We start from the raw sequence: 23,323 nt of genomic DNA, 5'->3' as shown, positions 1-23,323 counted from the left end.
ATGTTATTGAGCATATCTGGGATGCCTTGAAATATGCTGTTCAGAGGAGATCTCCACCCCCTCGTACTGTTGCGGATTTATGGACAGCCATGTAGGGTTCACGGTGTCAGTTCCCTCCTGTACTACTTCAGACATTAGTCGAGTACACGCCACAACGTGTTGCGGCACTTCTGCGCGCTCGATATTAGGCAGGTGTACCAGTTTCTTTGGCTCTTCAGTGTGTATATTATTTTCCGACGAGTTCTGCATCGTACGACGCGTTATTAGTGTTGATACGACATGAAATAGAGAAAAAATGGCTCTGAGCACTATGGGACTTAACATCTATGGTCATCAGTCCCCTAGAACTTAGAACTACTTAAATCTAACTAACCTAAGGACAGCACACAACACCCAGCCATCACGAGGCAGAGAAAATCCCTCACCCCGCCGGGAATCGAACCCGGGAACCCGAGCGTGGGAAGCGAGAACGCTACCGCACGACCACGAGATGCGGGCCATGAAATAGAGAAGCTAAATACGTTAATGGGAGAGGCAGTCGCATTCGACAAGAAGATCAGGAGTAACATAGAGATAGCTGCTGGTAAACCTTTCGGGATGTGAGGTCGTGGTCCAAGAAACTCTTCTGTTCCTGACGTTTCGCCCAGGACTGCGCTGAAGATCCTCAGAGGTGATCCTCCGCTGAGTCTTGACGGCTGACCGGTCGGACGTCCGAGAGCGACACACATACTGTATTTCTCGGACTTCCGATCGGTTCCTCATCATCCGTGCCACAGGGTACTCTTTGCGAGACATCGACAGAGATGGACGCCCTGACGGTGTACGAAGCAAGCCTTCCTCCTCTATGGGTGAAGGTGACCGTGATGCGGAGCGATTGTATTGAGGGCATGTAATACAGTGAATGTCTTCTAATAAAGTTTGTACGAATTATAGGAGTGTTGCCACGCTTTTTTACCCAAACCATTGTATGTCGATTTCTAGGAGTGCTGTAACCTCGAAACTCTAGATCATTTGTTCCCAACGCGGGACCAATTACCGCCTGTGAGGTAAAATGAAATTTCCTGAGGAGTAAAAACCAAACGATTCTATTCTGTTTCAACCACGAAACTACATTATTTTCAAAAGATCATTACTATTATCCCAATTTTGTAAGACGGTAATACTGATTACATCAGGTATCAATAATTACTTGTCCGCCGCTTGTGGTCTCGCGGTACAGTTCTCGCTTCCCGAGCACGGGGTGCGGGGTTCGATTCCCAGCGAGGTCAGGGATTTTCACCTTCCTCGAGATGACTGGGTGTTGATGTGTCGTCTTCATCATCATCATCATCATAATTCATACCCATTACTGTTCGAGGAAGGCAATGGCCAACCACCTCCACTAGGACCTTGCCTAGTACGACAGTATGGGACTTTCAAACAAAAAATTACTTTTTCTCAATTAGTAACATTAACGCAGTGGAGATTACAGGTTTCTCACATACTCCACCCAGTGCAAACATATGTTGTTCTTTGTCCCGTGCGTCACTGATGATGAAAGTGAGTCATATATGTAGCAAAAGTAAAATATCCCAAGAAAACGTCTTCTCCAAGTTCCATCTAGTACCTGCAATAGTTTAGAAATTGCTTCATTACTAGCTTCGAAACAGATACATCAATTAATTGACAGCACGAAATATCAGTTATTAGATAAGGGCTGCTATAGTGCTATAACCAGTTTTATTATACTGTTGCTGTTGTTGTGGTCTTCAGTCCTGAGACCGGTTTGATGCAGCTCTCCATGCTACTCCATCCTGTGCAAGCTTTTTTATCTCCCAGTACTTACTGCAACCTACATCCTTCCGAATCTGCTTAGTGTTTTCATCTCTTGGCCTCCCTCTACCATTTTTACCCTCCACGCTGCCCTCCAATGCTAAATTTGTTATTCCTTGATGCCTCAGAACATGTCCTACCAACCGGTCCCTTCTTCTTGTCAAGTTGTGCCACAAACTCCTCTTCTCCCCAATTCTATTCAATACCTCCTCGTTAGTTATGTGATCTACCGTCTAATTTTCAGCATTCTTCTGTAGCACCAGATTTCGAAAGCTTCTATTCTCTTCTTGTCTAAGCTATTTATTGTCCACGTTTCACTTCCATACTTGGCTACACTCCATACAAATACTTTCAGAAGCAACTTCCTGACATTTAAATCTATACTCGATGTTAACAAATTTCTCTTCTTCAGAAACGCTTTCCTTGCCATTGCCAGTCTACATTTTATATCCTCTCTACTTCGACCATCATCACTTATTTTGCTCCCCAAATAGCAAAAATCCTTTACTGCTGTAAGTGTCTCATTTCCTAATCTAATTCCCTCAGCATCAACCGACTTAATTCGACTACATTCCATTATCCTCGTTTTGCTTTTGTTGATGTTCATCTTATATCCTTCTTTCAAGACACTGTCCATTCCGTTGAACCGCTCTTCCAAGTCCTTTGCTGTCTCTGACAGAATTACAATGTCATCGGCGAACCTCAAAGTTTTTATTTCTTCTCCATGGATTTTAATACATACTCCGAATTTTTCTTTTGTTTCCTTTACTGCTTGCTCAATATAAAGAGTAAATAACATCGGGGAGAGGCTACAACCCTGTCTCACTCCCTTCCAAACCACTGCTTCCCTTTCGTGCCTCTCGGCTCTTATAACTGCCATCTGGTTTCTGCACAAATTGTAAATAGTCTTTCGCTCCCTGTATTTTACCCCTGCCACCTTCAGAATTTGAAAGAGAGTATTCCAGCCAACATTGTCAAAAGGTTTCTCTAAGTCTACAAATGCTAGAAACGTAAGTTTGTCTTTCCTTAATCTTTCTTCTAAGCCGTAGGGTCATTATTGCCTCACGTGTTCCAGCATTTCTATGGAATCCAAACTGATCTTCCCCGAGGTCGGCTTCTATCAGTTTTTCCATTCGTCTGTAAAGAATTCGCGTTAGTATTTTGCAGCTGTGACTTATTAAACTGATAGTTCGGTAATTTTCACATCTGTCAACACCTGCTTTCTTTGGGATTGGGATTATTATATTCTTCTTGAAGTCTGAGGGTATTTCGCCTGTCTCATACATCTTGCTCACCAGATGCCAGTTTTATCAGGACTGGCTCTCCCAAGGCCATCAGTAGTTCTAATGGAATGTTGTCTACTCTGGGGGCCTTGTTTCGACTCAGGTCTTTCAGTGCTCTGTCAAACTCTTCACGCAGTATCATATCTCTCATTTCATCTTCATCTACATCCTCTTCCACTTCCATAATATTGTCCTCAAGTACATCGCCCTTGTATAGACCCTCTATATACTCCTTCCACCTTTCTGCTTTACCGTCTTTGCTTAGAACTGGGTTTCCATCTGAGCTCTTGAAATCCTTACAAGTCGTTCTCTTTTCTCCAAAGGTCTCTTTAATTTTCCTGTAGGCAGTATGTATCTTACCCCTAGTGAGATAAGCCTCTACATCCTTACATTTGTCCTCTAGCCATCCCTACTTAGCCATTTTGCACTTCTGTCGATCTCATTTTTCAGACGTTGTATTCCTTTTTGCCTGCTTCATTTACCGCATTTTTATATCTTCTCCTTTCATCAATTAAATTCAATATTTCTTCTGTTACCCAAGGATTTCTACTAGCCCTCGTCTTTTTACCTGCTTTATCCACTGCTGCCTTCACTACTTCATCCCTCTGAGCTAACCATTTTTCTTCTACTGTATTTCTGTCCTCCATTCCTGTCAATTGTTCCCTTATGCTCTCCCTGTAACTCTGTACAACCTTGGTGTATTCAGTTTATCCAGTTCCCACCTCCTTAAATTCCCACCTTTTGCAGTTTCTTCAGTTTTAATCTACAGTTCATAGCCAATAGATTGTGGTCAGAGTCCACATCTGCCCCTGGAAATGTCTTACAATTTAGAACCTGGTTCCTAAATCTCTGTCTTACCATTATATAATCTATCTGATACCTACTAGTATCTCCAGGATTCTTCCATGTATACAACCTTCGCTCATGATTCTTGAACCAAGTGTTAGCTATGATTAAGTTATGCTCTGTGCAAAATTCTACCAGCCGGCTTCCTCTTTCATTTCTTACCCCCAATCCATATTCACCTACTATGTTTCCTTCTCTCCTTTTTCCTACTGTCGAATTCCAGTCTCCCATGACTATTTAATTTTCGTCTCCCTTCTCTACCTGAATAATTTGTTTTATCTCATCATACATTTCATCAATTTCTTCATCATCTGCAGAGCTAGTTGGCATATAAACTTGTACTGCTGTAGTAGGCGTGGCCTTCGTGTCTATCTTGGCCACAATAATGCGTACACTACGTTGTTTGTAGTAGCTTACCCGAACTCCTATTTTTTTATTCATTATTAAACCTACTCCTGCATTAACCCTATTCACCTGACCAAAAGTCTTGTTTCTCCTGCCACCGAACTTCACTAGTTCCCACTATATCTAACTTTAACCTGTCCATTTCCCTTTTTAAATTTTCTAACCTACCTGCCCGATTAAGGGATCTGACATTCCACGCTCCGATCCGTAGAACGCCAGTTTTCTTTCTCCTGATAACGACGTCCTCCTGTGTCGTCCCCGCCCGGAGATCCGAATGGGGGACTATTTTACCTCTGGAATATTTTACCCAAGAGGACGCCATCATCATTTAACCATATAGTAAAGCTGCATGCCCTCGGGAAAAATTACGGGTGTAGTTTCCCCTTGCATTCAGCCGTTCGCAGTACCAGCACAGCAAGCCCGTTTTGGTTAGTGTTACAGGGCCAGATCAGTCAATCATCGAGACTGTTGCCCCTGCAACTGCTGAAAAGGTGGTACCCCTATTCAGGATCCACACGTTTGTCTGGCCTCTCAACAGATACCCCTCCGTTGTTATTTATACTAATTATCCTTATTATTAGAGTGGTTAGACGCGAAGCATTAACAGCCTGAAGTCGTCCGATTTCTGGCAGTTCAGAAGCATGGAGTGCGTCGATGAAGTGGTTTAGGAACAGTATGGTGGACACTTCTGAACTAGTTTGATTGTAATTGGGTTTGTAGCGTACAGGTCAAGCAAGTGCCGCAGTGGAGAGGAGTAATGTAGGAGGTGTATGTTTTGTAACAAGGTAACAAGTGTGTACGCTCACTGTGCGTACTCTGCGTTTTTTTATGAGGAGTTTTTTTTTTTGTTTTTTTTTTAGGGAGTCGGTGTGCACCACGAATTCCTTCGGCATTCATACTCTCCCCCCCCCCCTCTCTCTCTCTCTCTCTCTCTCTCTCTCTCTCTCTCTCTCTCTCTCTCTCTCTCTCTCTCACACACACACACACACACACACACACACACACACACACACACACACACACACACACAACTAAATATCATTCATCTTTTATCATTTTAGAAATAAAAATGTTTCAAGAAAACTCTTTCAGTCTGCAGTTTAGTTGGATGCTAAAATTGGTGATAATGTGGGGGAGGGGCAGGGTAATGTCCGATTGCAGTCTTAGGTAACAGTCTACATAAGTTTGGGAACCATTGCTCGAGATTCTGCAGCCGTTCTGAGCCCAATTTTGAATGATGACGGAAAACAGAAGTGAAGTAGAGATGTGGAGACTCGTACGCACCTTGGCCTCGACGTTGGTGCGCACCGTGCCGACGGAGCCCTGCGGCGGGCTGTCGCCGCTGACGCAGCCGACGGCGAGCAGCACCTCGGTCATGCCGTACCACTGGCTGACGCGCACGCCCAGCGCGCGCTCCACCATGCGCTGCGTCTGCGCGTCCATCGTGGCGCCGCCCACGGCCAGCAGCTGCAGCGACGAGAGGTCCCGGCGGCCGGATGGCGCCTTGCTCAGCGCCACCGCCGAGTTGGGCGCCAGGAACGTGAACTCCACCTGCAAACCCACGCTCTGCTCACGCCACACCACTGTGCCACCAACCACCGGCGCCCGAGTCCTTTCTCATTTGCCAGAGGGCCGTTCCGGATCGATTTATAGTCTTTTTCTCCCTCGTCTTCTAAGAGACGAGGATATCTTCAGGAGTGCCCCGGGAAAGTGTGGTGCGACTGCTGCCGTTCTCCGTATACGTAAATGATTTGGCGGCCAGGGCAGACAGCAATCTGCGGTCGTTTGCTGACGATACCGTGGTGTACACTAACGTGCCGAAGTTTAGTGACTGCAGGAGGACACGAGACGACTTAGATAAAAGTTCCGGTTTGTGCGATGAATGGCAGTTAGCCCTGGATGCGAAAAAATGCGGGTGAGTGGGAAGATCGAACCTATAATATTCGGATAGAGTATTACTAGTGTCCTGCTCGACACAGTCGAGTCGTTTAAACATCTAAGCATAGCGTTGCAAAGCGATACGGAAATCGAACGAGTGTGTGAGAACTGTGATAGAAAAGATGAATTGGTCGACTTCGGTTTACTGGGAGTAGTTTAGGAAACAGTGGTTCATCTGGAAAGGTGACCGCATATAGGATGCTGGTGCAACCTATTCTTCGTGGGAGAAGATTGCAGCTTTACTCGGTTCATGAGAGAAGTGTGGAGCATCGAAGACACACACGCTTCTCACAACCAGACAAGTCAGCTGTAACCGAACATTGTATTGATACAGGGCATTCCATGAGCTACAATGATATGAAGATTTTGACATCCACCGTTTCCTTTTCAAGATTCTGACTTGATGGAAGCTATAGAGATTAGCTGAGCTAATAATTTAATAAATAGAGATGATGGTTTGAATTAGGACAAATCATGGAACCCGGCTCTTGGGATAATTAAACTACAGAGAAGTCGTCATGGTGTCATCGCCGCCGAACATACATCGATAAGCGAATCCAATGTCTCTACGCCTTCGCCACAGGCGGCGTGTGTGTAAGCGTATTTCTTTGCCGCCGCCCAGCGTCTGTGACCCACATGCGCGGTACCGACGCGGTGGAGCATACAAGACCGCGCTTGGCACCTTGTCGTCACCCCTACTCCCACACGTGTAAGGCTAAGCCCCCTCTAGCCACCCCCGAGCTTACTGTCCCCGTCTGTCCCATCGACTCCTAGTCCACCACAACAATTTCCGCCGTCGGCCCCCCACGGCTGAAAACATCAGCCTTTTCTTAACCAAAGTACTCCGAAACATTTACACTTTTCAACGCCCCCACATCCTCCAACAGATCTCCCTCGCCGCCCACTCTCTCTTTCACCTCAACACCTTCGCCATTTACTCCCCACTTCACCTACACCCGCCTCGACATCCTAGTTTAAGCCGCTCCTCTCCCCTCCCCTCATTCCCCCCTCTCTTCCTGTCATGGCGCATCACGAGTGTCCCATTCTCTTCCAGAACATCTGCTCCTTCCACACCAACCAATACCTCCTCATGAACAATCTCTCCCACCACCAGGTCGACATCTTCCTCCTGAATGAAACCTTTCTCCATCCCCACCATATAGTCCCTCTCCCTATATCCTCCACTGAACTGATGCTCCTGGTGTCCGAGTGCAGGGTGGAGTCACCATCGGCCACATTAAGCACATACCCATCTGGCCACAATCACTCCTCAGTCACCCCACTCAGCACATCCTCAGCGTCTTCTTCACCTCCCTCACCGTCGCCTGCAACCACCATCTATGTCCGTTCCCTTCTCCTCTTCTCTATGACTTCATCTCCAACACTAACCACACCATCTCCACCTATGTGATTGCTGCCAACATCAATATCCATAGCTGCTCCCCTGCCTCCTTTCGGCAATGGCATCAGTTCCTCCTCACGATCCAAGGTGACCTTATTCCTCATCCCCAGCACACCCGTCCCAAAAGCAACACCATCCCCGATGTTGCCATTGTCTCCGCCAACCTCCTTGGACGTACCGCCGTCGACATCCCTGATCCCACAGGTAGCGACCATCTCCCTGTCCTTCCCACCATAATGTCTGCTCACCACCTGCCTCTGGCTCCCTGCCCTTCACCCCCTCTCTAGGTAGTCCATGACTACTGTTGTGCCTACTAGAATGCCTACAGAAATCCATCGCCATCCAGGCTGAAAGCCACCCTCTTACCTATCACCTTCCGGATGACATCATCCACATCTTGTCCTTCCTTCAGAAGGCCACTACTGACGCCGTGGAGGCTCATTTCCTACTAAAACCATCCACCCTCACCGTCGCACTCTCCCTCTACGGGCTGTCCTCCTCCTCCACGAATCCTGCGGTCTCTATCGCTCCTTGGTGTGCACTCGTGACAGGGATACACTCCTACACCACCAGCAAATTCAGCGACACTTTGGAACCTCATTACAGGAAAGAAACACCAGGACTGGCTCCAGACCTGTACATGACTCAACACCACCCTCCCTATTAATTCCTCCAAATACTGGTCTGCCTTCCATTGCCTTACAGGTTCCCATTCCACACCCCATTACCCCCTTCCCGATAACGACCGCCCCCTTCCCGAGAATCTCAGTATGGCCAACCACTTTGCTTCCCATCTTTCTGTGGTCTTCTCTGTCCCTGATGATCCCCGCTTTGATTATTTCCTTTTCCCCACTGTCATGGAATGCACCGATACCTCAATCGCTCCACTTTCTCCCAGTCTGCAGTACTTGAGGTAGTTGCCCCATCTGACGTAAATACTCCAATCACAGCACAAGACATTAAACTTATCCTCTGGTCAAAATGCAACATGGCTCCTGGTCATGACTGTGTCACCTACCGCCACCTCAAAGAATGTCCCTACTCCTTCCTGACTGTCCATGCTGGTTTATACAACGTCATCCTCTCCACTGGCTTCTACCCCAACCTGTAGAAGACTTCCTGCGGCCTCTCATTCCTCAAATCCAACAAACAACCTTCCGTTGCCTCTTCCTATCGACCAATCTGCCTCACCTCCATTTTCAGTAATGTCTTCGAATCCATTGTCTCCCGTCGTATCCATCACCACCTTAAACAACACCACGTCCTCCCCCTTACCCAGTGTGGCTTCTGACCCTTCTCCACTGAAGACCAACTCCTTAACTTCGTCCACCTTCTCTCCCTCCAACTTAACTCCTGTCGCTCTGCCATTTTTGTTTCCCTCGACCTACAAAATGCTTACGAGCGTGTATGACAATCTGGTCTCATCTTTAAACTCCAAACCTACGCCCTACCTATAAGTTTTGTCCATCTGGTTGCTTCCCTCCTCTCACACCATCCTTCCTATGTCACCCTCCACGATACCAACTGCCATATCTTCTATTCCACTGCTGGTATCCCCCAAGGCTCTGTCCTCTCCCCTCTCCTCTATCTCCTGTACACTGTCGATATGCCCAAGCCACCCTTACCTTTACATCTCCTCCAATATGCTGATGAAGCCACCTTCCTGGCTCTCAATCCTCCACCTCCTGAAATTGGCCGGACATGGGGACTGCATCCTTCCACCATCCTCCACATCTATAAATCCCTCATCCATGCTATTCTCTGTTATGGCACTGTTGCAGTGTTGCCTGGATCTCCACCCCCCCCCCCCCCTTTTACAAGGCCCACCAAATCCTAGAGCGCTTCATGCTCTACCTTGCCTTCTGTATCCGCCTTCTGTGCGCCACATGACTCCTGTATGACCTAAACCCCATCCCCCACCTCGTCCTTTTACCACAATATATCTGCATCCTTTACACTGTCTGCAGGCTTGATCCCCCCACCTCTGGTTCCTCCTTCCTCCCCATCTCCCCCCCCCCTCCACCTCCACACTTTCCATCTCCTTCATCAGGGCAATTTCCAGCACCTCCCCCTCCCTGATGATAATATTCGCTGTGACATCTGTCCTTCTTACCAACTATACTCTGGTCTTGCTCCTGCTCCCTTCCTAGGGCCCCCCTTTTCCTCTCCCCTCCTTCCCCCAGAGTGGTTTTTCCTCCTTCCCCCCCTGAGTCTCTGTACACCCTCCTCGGCTATTTCCCTCTCCCATTCTTCCCACCCCGGCCCCCTTCGGCATGCCCCTGCCCGTCTCCCCCTCTCTACCCCCCACCCTCTAGCACCACCCATCCCCCCTTTCTTACCTTCTCCCTCGTCTCTGTACCCCTCTCAGTTTGTTCCTCGTCGTCAGTGTACTATGTCAGTGTTGTGTTTGGTACTGCTCTCCAGTGACATCAAGAGCTGTGATTTTAATCACAGTGTACATAGTGTTGCTGTCTATAATTGTAATGGCCCTCACCGCCGATTGCAACTTTTATGCTGCGGCCGTGCTTCACCTTCTGTTTCTTTTAATCGTCACAGTGTGTGTTTTTTGCATACCCTTTTTAGATTTTTACCACCATTTCTATAGTCACCCCATTTGGTATGCTATCTTCCATTGTATTTTCCCTTTTATATGTCTGTTTCACCGTGGTCTAGGGGTAGCGTCTTTGATTCATAATCAAAACGTCTTCGGTCCCGGGTTCGATCCCCGCCACTGCCCAAATTTTGATAAATAATCAGCATTGGCGGCCGAAGACTTCCGGCATAAGAAGTCAGCCCCATTCTGCCAATGGCCTTGTCAAAGAGGGCGGAGGAGCGGATAGAGGTTCAGGGCACTCTCTTGTCCTAGGGGTGGGAAATTGCCCCTAAAGGCGGAAGAATCAGCAATGATCAACGACATGAGGATGCAGAAGACAATGGAAACCACTGCATTAAAGACACGTAACGTGTATCCATAGGACATGTGGCCTGTAATTGAAGAAGTGTCATGATGATCTCTCCATTGGCAAAAGATTCCGGAATAGTCCCCCATTCGGATCTCTGGGAGGGGACTGCCAAGGGGGAGTATACCATGAGAAAAAGATTGAATAATCAACGAAAGGATAACGTTCTACGAGTCGGGACGGGGAATGTCAGAAGCTTGAACGTGGTAGGGAAACTAGAAAATCTGAAAAGGGAAATACAAAGGCTCAATCTAGATATAGTAGGGGTCAGTGAAGTGAAGTGGAAGGAAGAAAAGGATTTCTGGTCAGATGAGTATCGGGTAATATCAACAGCAGCAGAAAATGGTATAACAGGTATAGGATTCGTTATGAATAGGAAGGTAGGGCAGAGAGTGTGTTACTGTGAACAGTTCAGTGACCGGGTTGTTCTAATCAGAATCGACAGCAGACCAACACCGACAACGATAGTTCAGGTATACATGCCGACGTCATAAGCAGAAGATGAACAGATAGAGAAATTGTATGAGGATACTGAAAGGGTAATGCAGTATGTAAAGGGGGACGAAAATCTAATAGTCATGGGCGACTGGAATGCAGTTGTAGGGGAAGGAGTAGAAGAAAAGGTTACAGGAGAATATGGGCTTGGGACAAGGAATGAAAGAGGAGAAAGACTAATTGAGTTCTGTAACAAGTTTCAGCTAGTAATAGCGAATACCCTGTTCAAGAATCACAAGAGGAGGAGGTATACTTGGAAAAGGCCGGGAGATACGGGAAGATTTCAATTAGATTACATCATGGTGGTTGGTTCTGAGTACTATGGGACTTAACATCTTAGGTCATCAGTCCCCTAGAACTTAGAACTACTTAAACCTAACTAACCTAGGGACATCACACAACACCCAGCCATCACGAGGCAGAGAAAATCCCTGACCCCGCCGGGAATCGAACCCGGGAACCCGGGCGTGGGAAGCGAGAACGCTACCGCACGACCACGAGATGCGGGCGAGTACATCATGGTCAGACACAGATTCCGAAATCAGATACTGGATTGTAAGGCGTACCCAGGAGCAGATATATACTCAGATCACAATATAGTAGTGATGAAGAGTAGGCTGAAGTTCAAGACATTAGTCACGAAGAATCAATACGCACAGAAGTGGGATACGGAAGTACTAAGGAATGACGAGATACGGGTGAAGTTCTCTAACGCTATAGATACAGCAATAAGGAATAGCGCAGTAGGTAGTACAGTTGAAGAGGAATGGACATCTCTAAAAAGGGCCATCACAGAAGTTGGGAAGGAAAACATAGGTACAAAGAAGGTAGCTGCGAAGAAACCATGGGTAACAGAAGAAATACTTCAGTTGATTGATGAAAGGTGGAAGTACAAACATGTTCCGGGAAAATCAGGAATACAGAAATACAAGTCGCTGAGGAATGAAATAAATAGGAAGTGCAGGGAAGCTAAGACGAAATGGCTGCAGGAAAAATGTGAAGACATCGAAAAAGATATAATTGTCGGAAGGACAGACTCAGCATACAGGAAAGTCAAAACAACCTTTGGTGACATTAAAAGCAACGGTGCTAACATTAAGAGTGCAACGGGAATTCCACTGTTAAATGCAGAGCAGAGAGCAGATAGGTGGAAAGAATACATTGAAAGCCGCTATGAGGGTGAAGATTTGTCTGATGTGATAGAAGAAGAAACAGGAGTCGATTTAGAAGAGATAGGGGATCCAGTATTAGAATCGGAATTTAAAAGAACTTTGGGGGACTTACGGTCAAATAAGGCAGAAGGGATAGATAACATTCCATCAGAATTTCTAAAATCATTGGGGGAAGTGGCAACAAAACGACTATTCACGTTGGTGTGTAGAATATATGAGTCTGGCGATATACCATCTGACTTTCGGAAAAGCATCATCCACACAATTCCGAAGACGGCAAGAGCTGACAAGTGCGAGAATTATCGCACAATCAGCTTAACAGCTCATGCATCGAAGCTGCTTACAAGAATAATATACAGAAGAATGGAAAAGAAAATTGAGAATGCGCTAGGTGACGATCAGTTTGGCTTTAGGAAAAGTAAAGTGACGAGAGAGGCAATTCTGACGTTACGGCTAGTAATGGAAGCAAGGCTAAAGAAAAATCAGGACAGTTTCATAGGATTTGTCGACCTGGAAAAAGCGTTCGACAATATAAAATGGTGCAAGCTGTTCGAGATTCTGAAAAAATTAGGGGTAAGCTATAGGGAGAGACGGGTCATATACAATATGTACAACAACCAAGAGGGAATAATAAGACTGGACGATCAAGAACGAAGTGCTCGTATTAAGAAGGGTGTAAGACAAGGCTGTAGCCTTTCGCCCCTACTCTTCAATCGAGGAAGCAATGATGGAAATAAAAGAAAGGTTCAGGAGTGGAATTAAAATACAAGGTGAAAGGATATCAATGATACGATTCGCTGATGACATTGCTATCCTGAGTGAAAGTGAAGAAGAATTAAATGATCTGCTGAACGGAATGAACAGTCTAATGAGTACACAGTATGGTTTGAGAGTAAATCGGAGAAAGACGAAGGTAATGAGAAGTAGTAGAAATGAGAACAGCGAGAAACTTAACATCAGGATTGATGATCACGAAGTCACTGAAGTTAAGCAATTCTGCTACCTAGGCAGTAAAATAACCAATGATGGACGGAGCAAGGAGGACAACAAAAGCAGACTCGCTATGGCAAAAAAAGCATTTCTGGCCAAGAGAGGTCTACTAATATCAAATACCGGCCTTAATTTGAGGAAGAAATTTCTGAGGATGTACGTCTGGAGTACAGCATTGTATGGTAGTGAAACATGGACTGTGGGAAAACCTGAACAGAAGAGAATCGAAGCATTTGAGATGTGGTGCTATAGACGAATGTTGAAAATTAGGTGGACTGATAAAGTAAGGAATGAGGAGGTTCTACGCCGAATCGGAGAGGAAAGGAATATGTGGAAAACACTGATAAGGAGAAGGGACAGGATGATAGGACATCTGCTAAGACATGAGGGAATGACTTCCATGGTACTATAGGAAGCTGTAGAGGGCAAAAACTGTAGAGGAAGACGGAGATTGGAATACGTCAAGCAAATAATTGAGGACGTAGGTTGCAAGTGCTACTTTGAGACGAAGGGGTTAGCACAGGAAAGGAATTCGTGGCGGGCCGCATCAAACCAGTCAGTAGACTGATGACCAAAAAAAAAAAAAATGTCTGTTTCGCCATATTTTCTCCTTAATGTTGTTTCAAATGTCTCCCTGTTACGTACTGCCTCTTAGCTGAAGCGCGGCGCTTATGCTGCTGCCAGCCCGCCCCATACGGGGCATTGAAATTCAACAAAGAAAAAAAAAAAAAACCTTGTCAGTCTTTTGACTCACACTGAGAATGGCCGGACGATACGCGGCGGAAATATCAGTGGAGGAAATTTTATTCGCGCGGTTGCATGCCCGAAATTTAATGAGAATTTAATTCTTTACGTTACGGGAAAGATAAGAATATCCAGAGATGAGTAGAGAGTGGTTGTTTTACGAAGAGAAATCTGTGGACAAGGATAATCAGAGATGCTTGCAGAGGTTTCACAAAATATCGATAGTTCAGGGGGCATTGAGTAGCTTGGCAAGTGGGAGACTTCTTCCTGCACCCACCCCCGCCCTCTCCTCAGTGGTTTAAACAGGATGACATTGGCCCCAGGGTGCGCCATTTTAGGCACTGTGTAGCTGGAGGGCCAGAGTGCGAATGTCTCAACGTCAGGTGTACTGCTATGGTAAGAAAACGAGATGGAAAGGTGCTGTATTATCTTGGACCGAACTCGAAACGTATTAGTAAAAGTCAACATGGAAAGGTTTTATATTATCTCGGACCGAGCTCGAAATGTAAAAGTTAAAGTCAACATAGATAGGGAAATGCTCGAAAATCTGGTCATTTTCATATTCTTGACGATTCAGATTATTGCAGTAGCTTAGTTAAGATAGTGTGTAGCTCTCAGAGTGACACCTTTGTGTTTGGAAATCAATAGTTAAAACTTCATTTTAGAGAGTCGATAAAATAATTCATTTCTTTGCATGGATTTACAAATTTTATTTGGTTTTGATGATCCATTCTTTGTGTGATAGTGTTGAGTGCACTTCGCGTTGAACACATACAGGAGTCTTAAACTATAAAATTTCAAAGTTTTACGGGCTTTTACCCAACGATAGTAATTGTTGTACGTGTTATAAGATTAATTCGAATAGTTTAACTGGGTCAGTTTTAGCATTTCGTGGGTTTTCTGTGTGACTCCGCGATGAATAACGGTCTGCACACTGTTGGTAATGGAGACTAACTATGAGAAATCGCTGTCATTCTGTAAGAGCACCTGGTGGAACAGTTATTGACTGGGGTATAGACTGATTTGAGATAATTTTCTAGTATTATTTTGCGAAGTTAGGGTCGTTTTCTTTGTGCCTGCTTTGCAACCACATTTTTCGTGCCAAGGTTTGGGGCCAGTTTTCAGTAGCCAGTGATCATTAGTCTGTCTTCTTTACTAATGTTGAGTCACTGCTAAGGATAAAAGTAACCCGCTGGGTGAATTTTGGTTGGTATAGGATATACACGTTTCAATGTTTTCTTTGTGATGGTTGGCTGTACCGCAAGGTCTGCCACTTGTGTCTACGTATGCTTTGTGTTCTGTGGAGAGATTAGGAATCCAAGATTAGTTCAGTACATATCAGAATCGTCTTAGTTTGGCTATGCAGTCGTTATTGCATGATGAAATTATTGTGCTTGAATTTTCAGTACTAGAATTTTAGAAAATTTTCAAAATCGTGGTGGTAGTTCACATGAGACAGAATTTTGTAATTCTTGTATCAGTTAAATTCGGAAGACCGTCACAGTAAACATTAATCGTCCAAGCATCACGATGGAATTTTAAGTACAGTCACGTTGTTATGAGATCTGTGGGCAGAACTGTATTCTCATCTCGATGCTTAGTCTTCCCACTGTCAGTCACATTGCGATCGCCGTAGTTAATGTAGAGAGTATCTGACGTGCCAGTGAGAGGTGCGCGTAGTAAGACGAGATTGATTCGACTACGTGAAACCTTCCCACTACATAACAGCGTGATGATCTTATATTGGTCACGGGAGACCAAGATTAATCCCAACTGGGAATTATTATGTGCAGCCTTGCAGACGTAAAAGTTCTGATCTGAAGGGGATAAAATGATTGTCAATGTGAGAAATAAATTGTTTATAGCAATATCACTGTGTTGCTCTTGATGAAGGAAACTTTCATTCATTTCCAGTCAAAATAAATTCCAGTAATTGATTGTGTTTGACTCAGGAAGATAATCGAGTAAATAAGAAAATTAAGGTCAGAATGACAAAGATTGAAAACATCTTATGGACAAAATCAAATTTCTACCCCCCTCTCTCCCCCCCCCCTCCATCACCATATTGAATGTGATGGCTGATGACAGTGTCAGGAAACGTTATCCATTGTGCATTATTTCGATTAATCTGATAGTTAAAAGTTAATTACTATTATTCATGTATTTAGTTGGGTCACAATTGGAAAGGAACACACTGCTGTCACCAGCTATAGCAAGCAGTGTGAGGTAGCTTCAAGCTAAAACCAACAAACATTTTGATAAATGAGACAAACAATCGATCATAGTATACATGAATCAAATCCGGACTCAGGAACAGATGATTGGAGAAGCAAGTACGGGTGAGTTTACAGTTGTAACAGGGATTTGTTAAATTAAGACTTTTGGGGCAATGAATTCTAAGAGCTTTCTAACTTCTTCAGTCAGGGTTGAAAACAAACTTTGGTGCAGTAACAATGAATTGATTTGTGTTAGAATCTGGTGGAACAACCACAGCTAACATCTTTCATTAAATTTTTCATGGTTGTGTCTTCTCATTCTTGAAAAAGTGGCGGCAGCGTCGTGATCTGCTCTGCTGAGGTAGCGTGAAGTCGCCAAATTTTGTTTATTAAAGCTTCGAATGTTTCAGAGACAGACGAGATGTGAGGAAGCGTAACAAACAAGTGGGTCAGCTGGTAGGTGCAGCAGGGGTCGATAAACCTGCGCGAGGGACTATCGGGACCAGAGGCATCCAGGGGTTGCCGGTGAGCATTTGTGTGCTCGGCAGCCTGCTCGACAAGCTATGGCTGTCGATAGATGGCAAGGGCAGCAAACCCATGGCCCCTCTAATGGTCTACTTTACACTCATCTTCGTTCTTCTAGCGGAGGGTACTGAAGTAGGTTTTACATCGATGGATACGATTCACCACACACGCATTGGAATTCACCTGCTGACTATGGGATGGAGATATTTCCTGTTAACGAATGGACGTAGACAGGGCTCTAAGTCACACACAGAACACCAGTTGGTATGAGCTGATTCCTACTCATACCACACAACTCATGCACATTGAGAGAACAACGGAAAAAATTGTTAAATGCATGACAAATGACCCGCAGCAACACTCTTTAGAATGCACCATCAGTCTACCATTAAATAATAGTTCGTTATAACTGCTCTCAACCAATCACTCCATCTACTTTATATCATCCACTAACGCAGATCCCTGTTAATTTAGAGGCATATGATTCTCTTTTGCAGCAAAGTGTCAAAGACGGTAGTCAAATGGCAAGTATCACTATTACCTCAATAGACATGCAGCAGAAAGTTGTTAAAAACGATGAAGCAATTGTTCTATGTGGTTTTTATGAGCTGACACTGGTGGAGAGTACGGGGAAGCGCATTGTAAATACTGATTGTTCGGGTTAAAACACTTATACAGTCTTGCAGCGGCTCAAACACACGTTCCATTCTGTAGTTATGTATTGCAGTCTGCCCCCCCCCCCCCCCCAAAGCAGGTAACGCAACGACATTAAGGTAGGGACACTTTTTAAAAACGTATAACGTGGTTGCCAATAACTCTGGGGTCACACCTGGGCTTTTGATTCGACATACGTAAATTTATTACTCTGCATTTGGTTGCCATCCACCTTAAACATTCTGTTCCAGCTGTCTTATCACTGTCGATGGAAAATGAGTGTTTCCTGACTCCTGCTGTTTCCATGTCAACTTTTTCTCGTATTCCTCTTGCTGTCACAACGTATTCCCACATAAAAGAATTTTCCTGCCCCAAGCAGAAGAAAGGCAAGGTTTCCCTCATTCTCCCCTAATTTGACAGCATTTTGGCGTATTTCCCCTCAATTTATATGTATACTCCGTCAGTTTTCGTAATGTATCAATGTTATGTCACTTCTGCTCACGTAATCATGACATCACTTCCCGCCACGTATTCCAAAACTGCTTGTAAATGTAGTACTGTTCTCAACACCTAGCGCAAACACAAATTTTTTCTGGTCAGACAGTATGGTACAGCAATCTACCAGAATGCATCGAGTCACTTTCAACTACATATTGTACAGCTACAGCGCACATATCCTGTTTTCTGCATGTCTGTGTCTGTGCTTGCGTCGCGGAATGAAAAAATACACATATCAACACAGGGAAAGATGGGCGATCGCAGTAGTACGTTATGCACTATGCTCGAAGTGCTAGAAATATGTAGATAACTGCACAGTCATCTATCTACATTCGCATCTACACTCATGCTCATAAATTAAGGATGACCATGCAGTGCATTTGACCTGCGGTCGTCGCACGGTGGCGCTGGCAGCAATCCACATACGCAGAGGTGTGTTGGTGCATGTCAGAGTACGGTGCAGCGAGTAAGTGTGCAGACGTTTTCAGACGTGCTAATGGTGACTGTGTGTTGAAAATGGCCCAAAGAACACATATTGATGACGTTATAGGGGGTAGAATACTAGGGCGACTGGAGGCTGATCAAACACAGCAGGTCGTAGCGTGGGCCCTCCGTGTGCCACAAAGTCTGATCTCAACATTATGGCAACGATTGTCCAGGCGCTACAGTACGGGACGTCCACAATGTAGAACGCCACAAGAAGACAGATATCTCACCATCAGTGCCAACAGACGGCCACGAAGCACTGCAGGTAGCCTCATTCGGGTCCTTACCGCAGCCACTGGTACAGTTGTCTCCAGACACACGGTCAACTGACGACTGAACACACGTGGTTTATTCGCCCAGAGACCTGCAAGGTGCATTCCACTGACCACTGGTCACAGGACAGCCTGTAAAGCCTGCTGTCAAGAACACAGTACATGGTCATTGGAACAGTGGTCCCAGGTTATGTTCAAGGACGAGTCCAGGTATAGTCTGAACAGTGATTCTCACTGGGTTTTCATCTGGCGTGAACCACGAACCAGATACCAACCGATTAATGTCCTTGATAGGGACCTGTATGGAGGTCGTGGTTTGATGGTGTGGGGTGGGATTATGATTGGTGCACGTACACCCCTGCATGTCTTTGACAGAGGAACTGTAACAGGTCAGGTGTATCGGGACATCATTTTGCACCAGTATGTCCGCCTTTTCAGGGGTGCACTGGGTCCCACCTTCCTCCTGATGAATGTTAACGCACGGTCCCACCGAGCCGCCACCGTGGAGGAGTACCTTGAAACAGAAGTGGAGTGGCCAGCCTGTTCTCCAGATCTAAATCCCATCGATCACGTCTGCGATGCTCTCGGTTGACGTATTGATGCACGTCTTCAAACCCCTACGACACTTCAGGAGCTCCGACAGGCACTGGTGCAAGTATGGGAGGCTATACCCCAGCAGCTGCTCGACCAGCTGATACAGAATATGCCAACCCGTTGTGCGGCCTGTGTACGTGAGCATGGTGATCATATCCCATATTGATGTCAGGGTACATGCGCAGGAAACAGTGGTGTTTTGTAGCACATGTGTTTCGTGAAGGTTTTCTCACCTTATCAACAATACCGTGGACTTACAGATCTATGTCGCGTGTGTTCCCTATGTGCCTATGCTATTAGTGTCAGTTTTGTTTAGTGCCATGTTGTGTGGCACCACATTCTGCAATTATCCTTAATTTATGGCAGGAGTGTAGTATATGGTACATGAATAGTAGAGGAGGGCTGGTTTAGCGTGCTGAAGTGTCATTGGTCAACGTTTAAATTACGGAAAATCTACCAACTTTGTGCTTATTATAGTACATTGTCCCATATTAATGGTGCCTTTTCCATCTAGTCGTCCACTGACTGACTAACACCACTTTTTCAGATTGTGTGAGTCTTGGTTGGAGTAAAACATTCTGGGGATGGTAGCATCGAAACAGTAATCGTGTACATGGCTGCAATATGAGGAATGTGTGCTCTTGGCCTCTTCGAAACGGAACACCTAGACATCTGCTACAGCATATCTGTGGAAGATGAGAATAAATGTAGTGGACAGGTGTTTGGAAACGCTCCATGATTCCGAAAACTCTTTTAGTTTCCATATGTTGCGATGTCCTCCACATTTTTGTCGATAAGAAACACTGCCTCTGTCTTTTACTTGTGGGAGCAGCATAATTTACACCACGCAATTTCCAGCTTTCTGTGAGACAAATGGAAGGAAACGTGTTATTGTCGATTTAGTTATTGTCGATTTAGCACCTGACACGGATCTCGAAATCATAAGAAAAACAAAATGCGTGCTGTGTAGACAGCTGCAGCCATACACTGTTTCGATGTGTTACAGTAGAAAACAATGTATCAGACAACACAAGAATCCTCGCCTTGTCATTGATAGTCTGTCGGATATGGTCTTCCTACTGTAAGGGCGACGAATCTTTGCATTGGTCTCTGCAAAGGACTTGGATCACTGCCCAACTGCTCCAGTGGACTAATTCCTGTATATTTAATAGAATCGGCACATGTGCTCGATTTCAGCACGGAAACGGTATTTCTTTTTTTATACGTCGCAAGAGAGGGACACAGTAATATCTTATCGAGTTCTCTACTGGATGACGTTAGGAAAGATTTTGTAATTCGTATTTTTCTCTGTTGGATGGTAGAAAATAATGAGGTAGAAGACAATGTTTGAGTAATAGACATGAATGCTCCCAGAGGGATGCAGATCTTCTTCAGACTGCATAACCTGTATGTAGTTTCGAAATGCACCGCAATGCAGTAACAAAATCCTTATCCTTCTTCCGGTTTCCATATGATGTGAAGTCTTTCTAATATTCCCGGTAAGAAACACCGCCAAAACTGCTCATACTGTCTTTTCTACCACACTGTGTTGCAGCAGTGCTTCGTTTGGCGTTAGCCTTACACACTGTAGATGGTTGGCGGAGCTACGACAACATGTTCCAACATGAGTGGTCAAATGAGGGTCTTGTTGCTTTAACCTCAACTCACCTTTTCCCCCCATGGAATGCAGAAGGTTGGAGATATACCACTCTCTGGCTTCCTCTCAGTTCCCACTTAAATTGGAATGATCTCATCGACAGAGCCGCGGGGTGGGCGGGGCAGAGACTGAGGAACAATTACAAAACGCAGAGAGACTGTCTAAAAACCACGCTGGAGTTTAGCAGTATGGGATCCGTAGGAGACAGATTCGAATAAGGTAACTCGATTCGAGATATGAGAGTGCCACAAATATGTTTCCCCAGTGGCTCTAATCTCCTTTAAACCACATATTAGCTGAAACTTGTTGATGGCCCAGCATTGAAATCTGCAGCAATTTGCGGAAGGGTTGCACTTCTGTCACGTTGAACGATTCTCTTTAGTCGTCGTTGGTGCCGTTCTTGCAGGATTTTTTCCCGGCTGCAGCGATGTTGGAGATCTGATGTTTTACCGGAGTTCTGATATTCACAGTAGTCTCGTGAAATTTTCGTATGGGAAAATCCCCACTTCATCGCTACCTCGGAAATGCTGTGTCCCATCTAACGTGCGCCGACTATAACACCACGTTCAAACTTATTTAAATCTCGATAACCTGCCATTGTGGCAGCAGTAACCGATCTAACAACATCGTCAGGCACTTGTTGTCTAATTTAGGCGTTGCCGACCGCAGCGCCGTATTCTCCCTGTTTACATATCTCTGTATTTTAGTACCCACACCTAGACCAGTTTCTTTGGTGCTTCAGTGTATATCTACATCTTCGGTCTGAAACCAAGCCACCATATGGTGTGCGATGTAGGGCACATACTGTAGAACTCTCATTTCCCTATTCCTCCATCTCCGATTTATTCGTCGATAGAATGCTGGAATAAAGACTGTTTACGCCGCTCAGAATGGGCCCAAATTTCTCTCGATTCAATGTTGTGGTCATTCTGTGAGATTTGTGTTGGAGAAAGCAGTTCTCAGAGTTTCATAGGTAAGGAAGGATCTTTCCGATGGAAATCTGGTGTGTTGTAAAAGTTTTCACCGCAGCTTCTTGGGCATTTGTATCACACTTTCATTCTAAAGCACATTTTCTAGAGGTGTTTTTTTTCGTAAGTCTATGAGAATGTGTGTGTGTTATTCAAGAGAAATGAAAGTTGCTAACAAATTATTTTATTGGTGATACGAAAATGTAAATGTCATATTGCATTGTTGGCTGGCCCATCCAAATGAGTGGGTTCAGTCACCTGTCGCAAAGGTGTTCTTCCTCCGTGTATATTGGCTCCTGTCCTTGCGGATGTTTGAGGCTCTTATAAGAGTCGAGGGGCATGAAAGGGAAGTAGTGACACTGGGTTGCAGCCTATCCCCAGTGTTATTCAATCCGTAAACTGAGCAAGCAGTAGAGGAAACAAAAGAAACATTTGCAGTAGGAATTAAACTTCAAGGAAAACAAATGAAAAATTTGAGATTTACTTATGACATTGTAATTCGGTCAGAGACAGCAGAGGTCTTGGGAGAGTAATTGAACAGAATTGAGTGTCTTGAAAGGAGGATACAAGATGAATATCCACAAAAACAAAAAAAAGGATAATGGAATGTAGTCGAATTAAATCTAGTAATGCTGGGGGAATTTGATTAGGTGACGAGACACTTAAAGCAGTGGACAAGTTTTATTATTTTTGTAGCAAAATAACTGACGATGGCCGAAGTAGAGATGATATTAAATGTAGATTGGCAATAGCGAAAAGAGCGTTTCCGAAAAAGAGGATTTATTAGCACAAGTCTTTTTTGAAGGTATTTATCTAAAGTGTGGCCATGCACGTGGACAACAAACGGATAAGACAAGAAGAGAATAGAAGCTTTTGAAATGCGGTGCTACAGGAAAATGCTGAAGATTAGAAACATAGATCACGTAACTCATGTGGAGGTACTGAATAGACTTGGAGAGAAAAGAAATTTATGGCACAACCACACTACAAGTGGGGATCGGTTGATAGGACACATTCTCAGATGTCAAGGATTCTCGAATTTAGTAATAGAGGGAAGTGTGGGGGGTAAAAATCGTAGAGGGAGACCAACAGATGAATATAGTAAGCAGATTCAGAAGGATGTAAGTTCCAGTAGTTATCTGTCGATATAAAAGCCTGCACAGGATAGAGCAGCATGGAGAGCTGCATCAAACCAGTCTTCGGACTGAAGACCAAAATAACATTTGAAAATTATGTCGTATGTGTATTTGCAGTGTGTAGGCGACTGTAATGGATGCGTGTATAGTGCAGTGTTATGTTGGGGTTCTGTGCGATCATGATAAGAGAAAAGAGAGGACGAAACCTCGCGCTGTCACGTAAGATAACTCTCTAGTGCCGAGCTTTAATGTATTGTGGATGGGTCGCCA

At 44.9% G+C, this 23,323-nt stretch overlaps 1 protein-coding gene across 1 annotated transcript in view; it reads right to left on the bottom strand.

Moving 5' to 3' along the window:
• The window catches only part of LOC126412488 (uncharacterized), a 290,832-nt gene that overhangs the window by 107,045 nt on the left and 160,464 nt on the right, over positions 1-23,323 (bottom strand). The window contains exon 5 of the mRNA XM_050082109.1: positions 5,631-5,897. Within this exon, the coding sequence (XP_049938066.1) occupies positions 5,631-5,897 (267 nt within the window). The remainder of the gene's footprint in view (positions 1-5,630; positions 5,898-23,323) is intronic.

Source organism: Schistocerca serialis, chromosome 7 (assembly GCF_023864345.2).
Source record: "Schistocerca serialis cubense isolate TAMUIC-IGC-003099 chromosome 7, iqSchSeri2.2, whole genome shotgun sequence".
Taxonomy (NCBI): domain Eukaryota; kingdom Metazoa; phylum Arthropoda; class Insecta; order Orthoptera; family Acrididae; genus Schistocerca; species Schistocerca serialis.
This window is presented reverse-complemented; position numbering and strand designations above follow the sequence as displayed.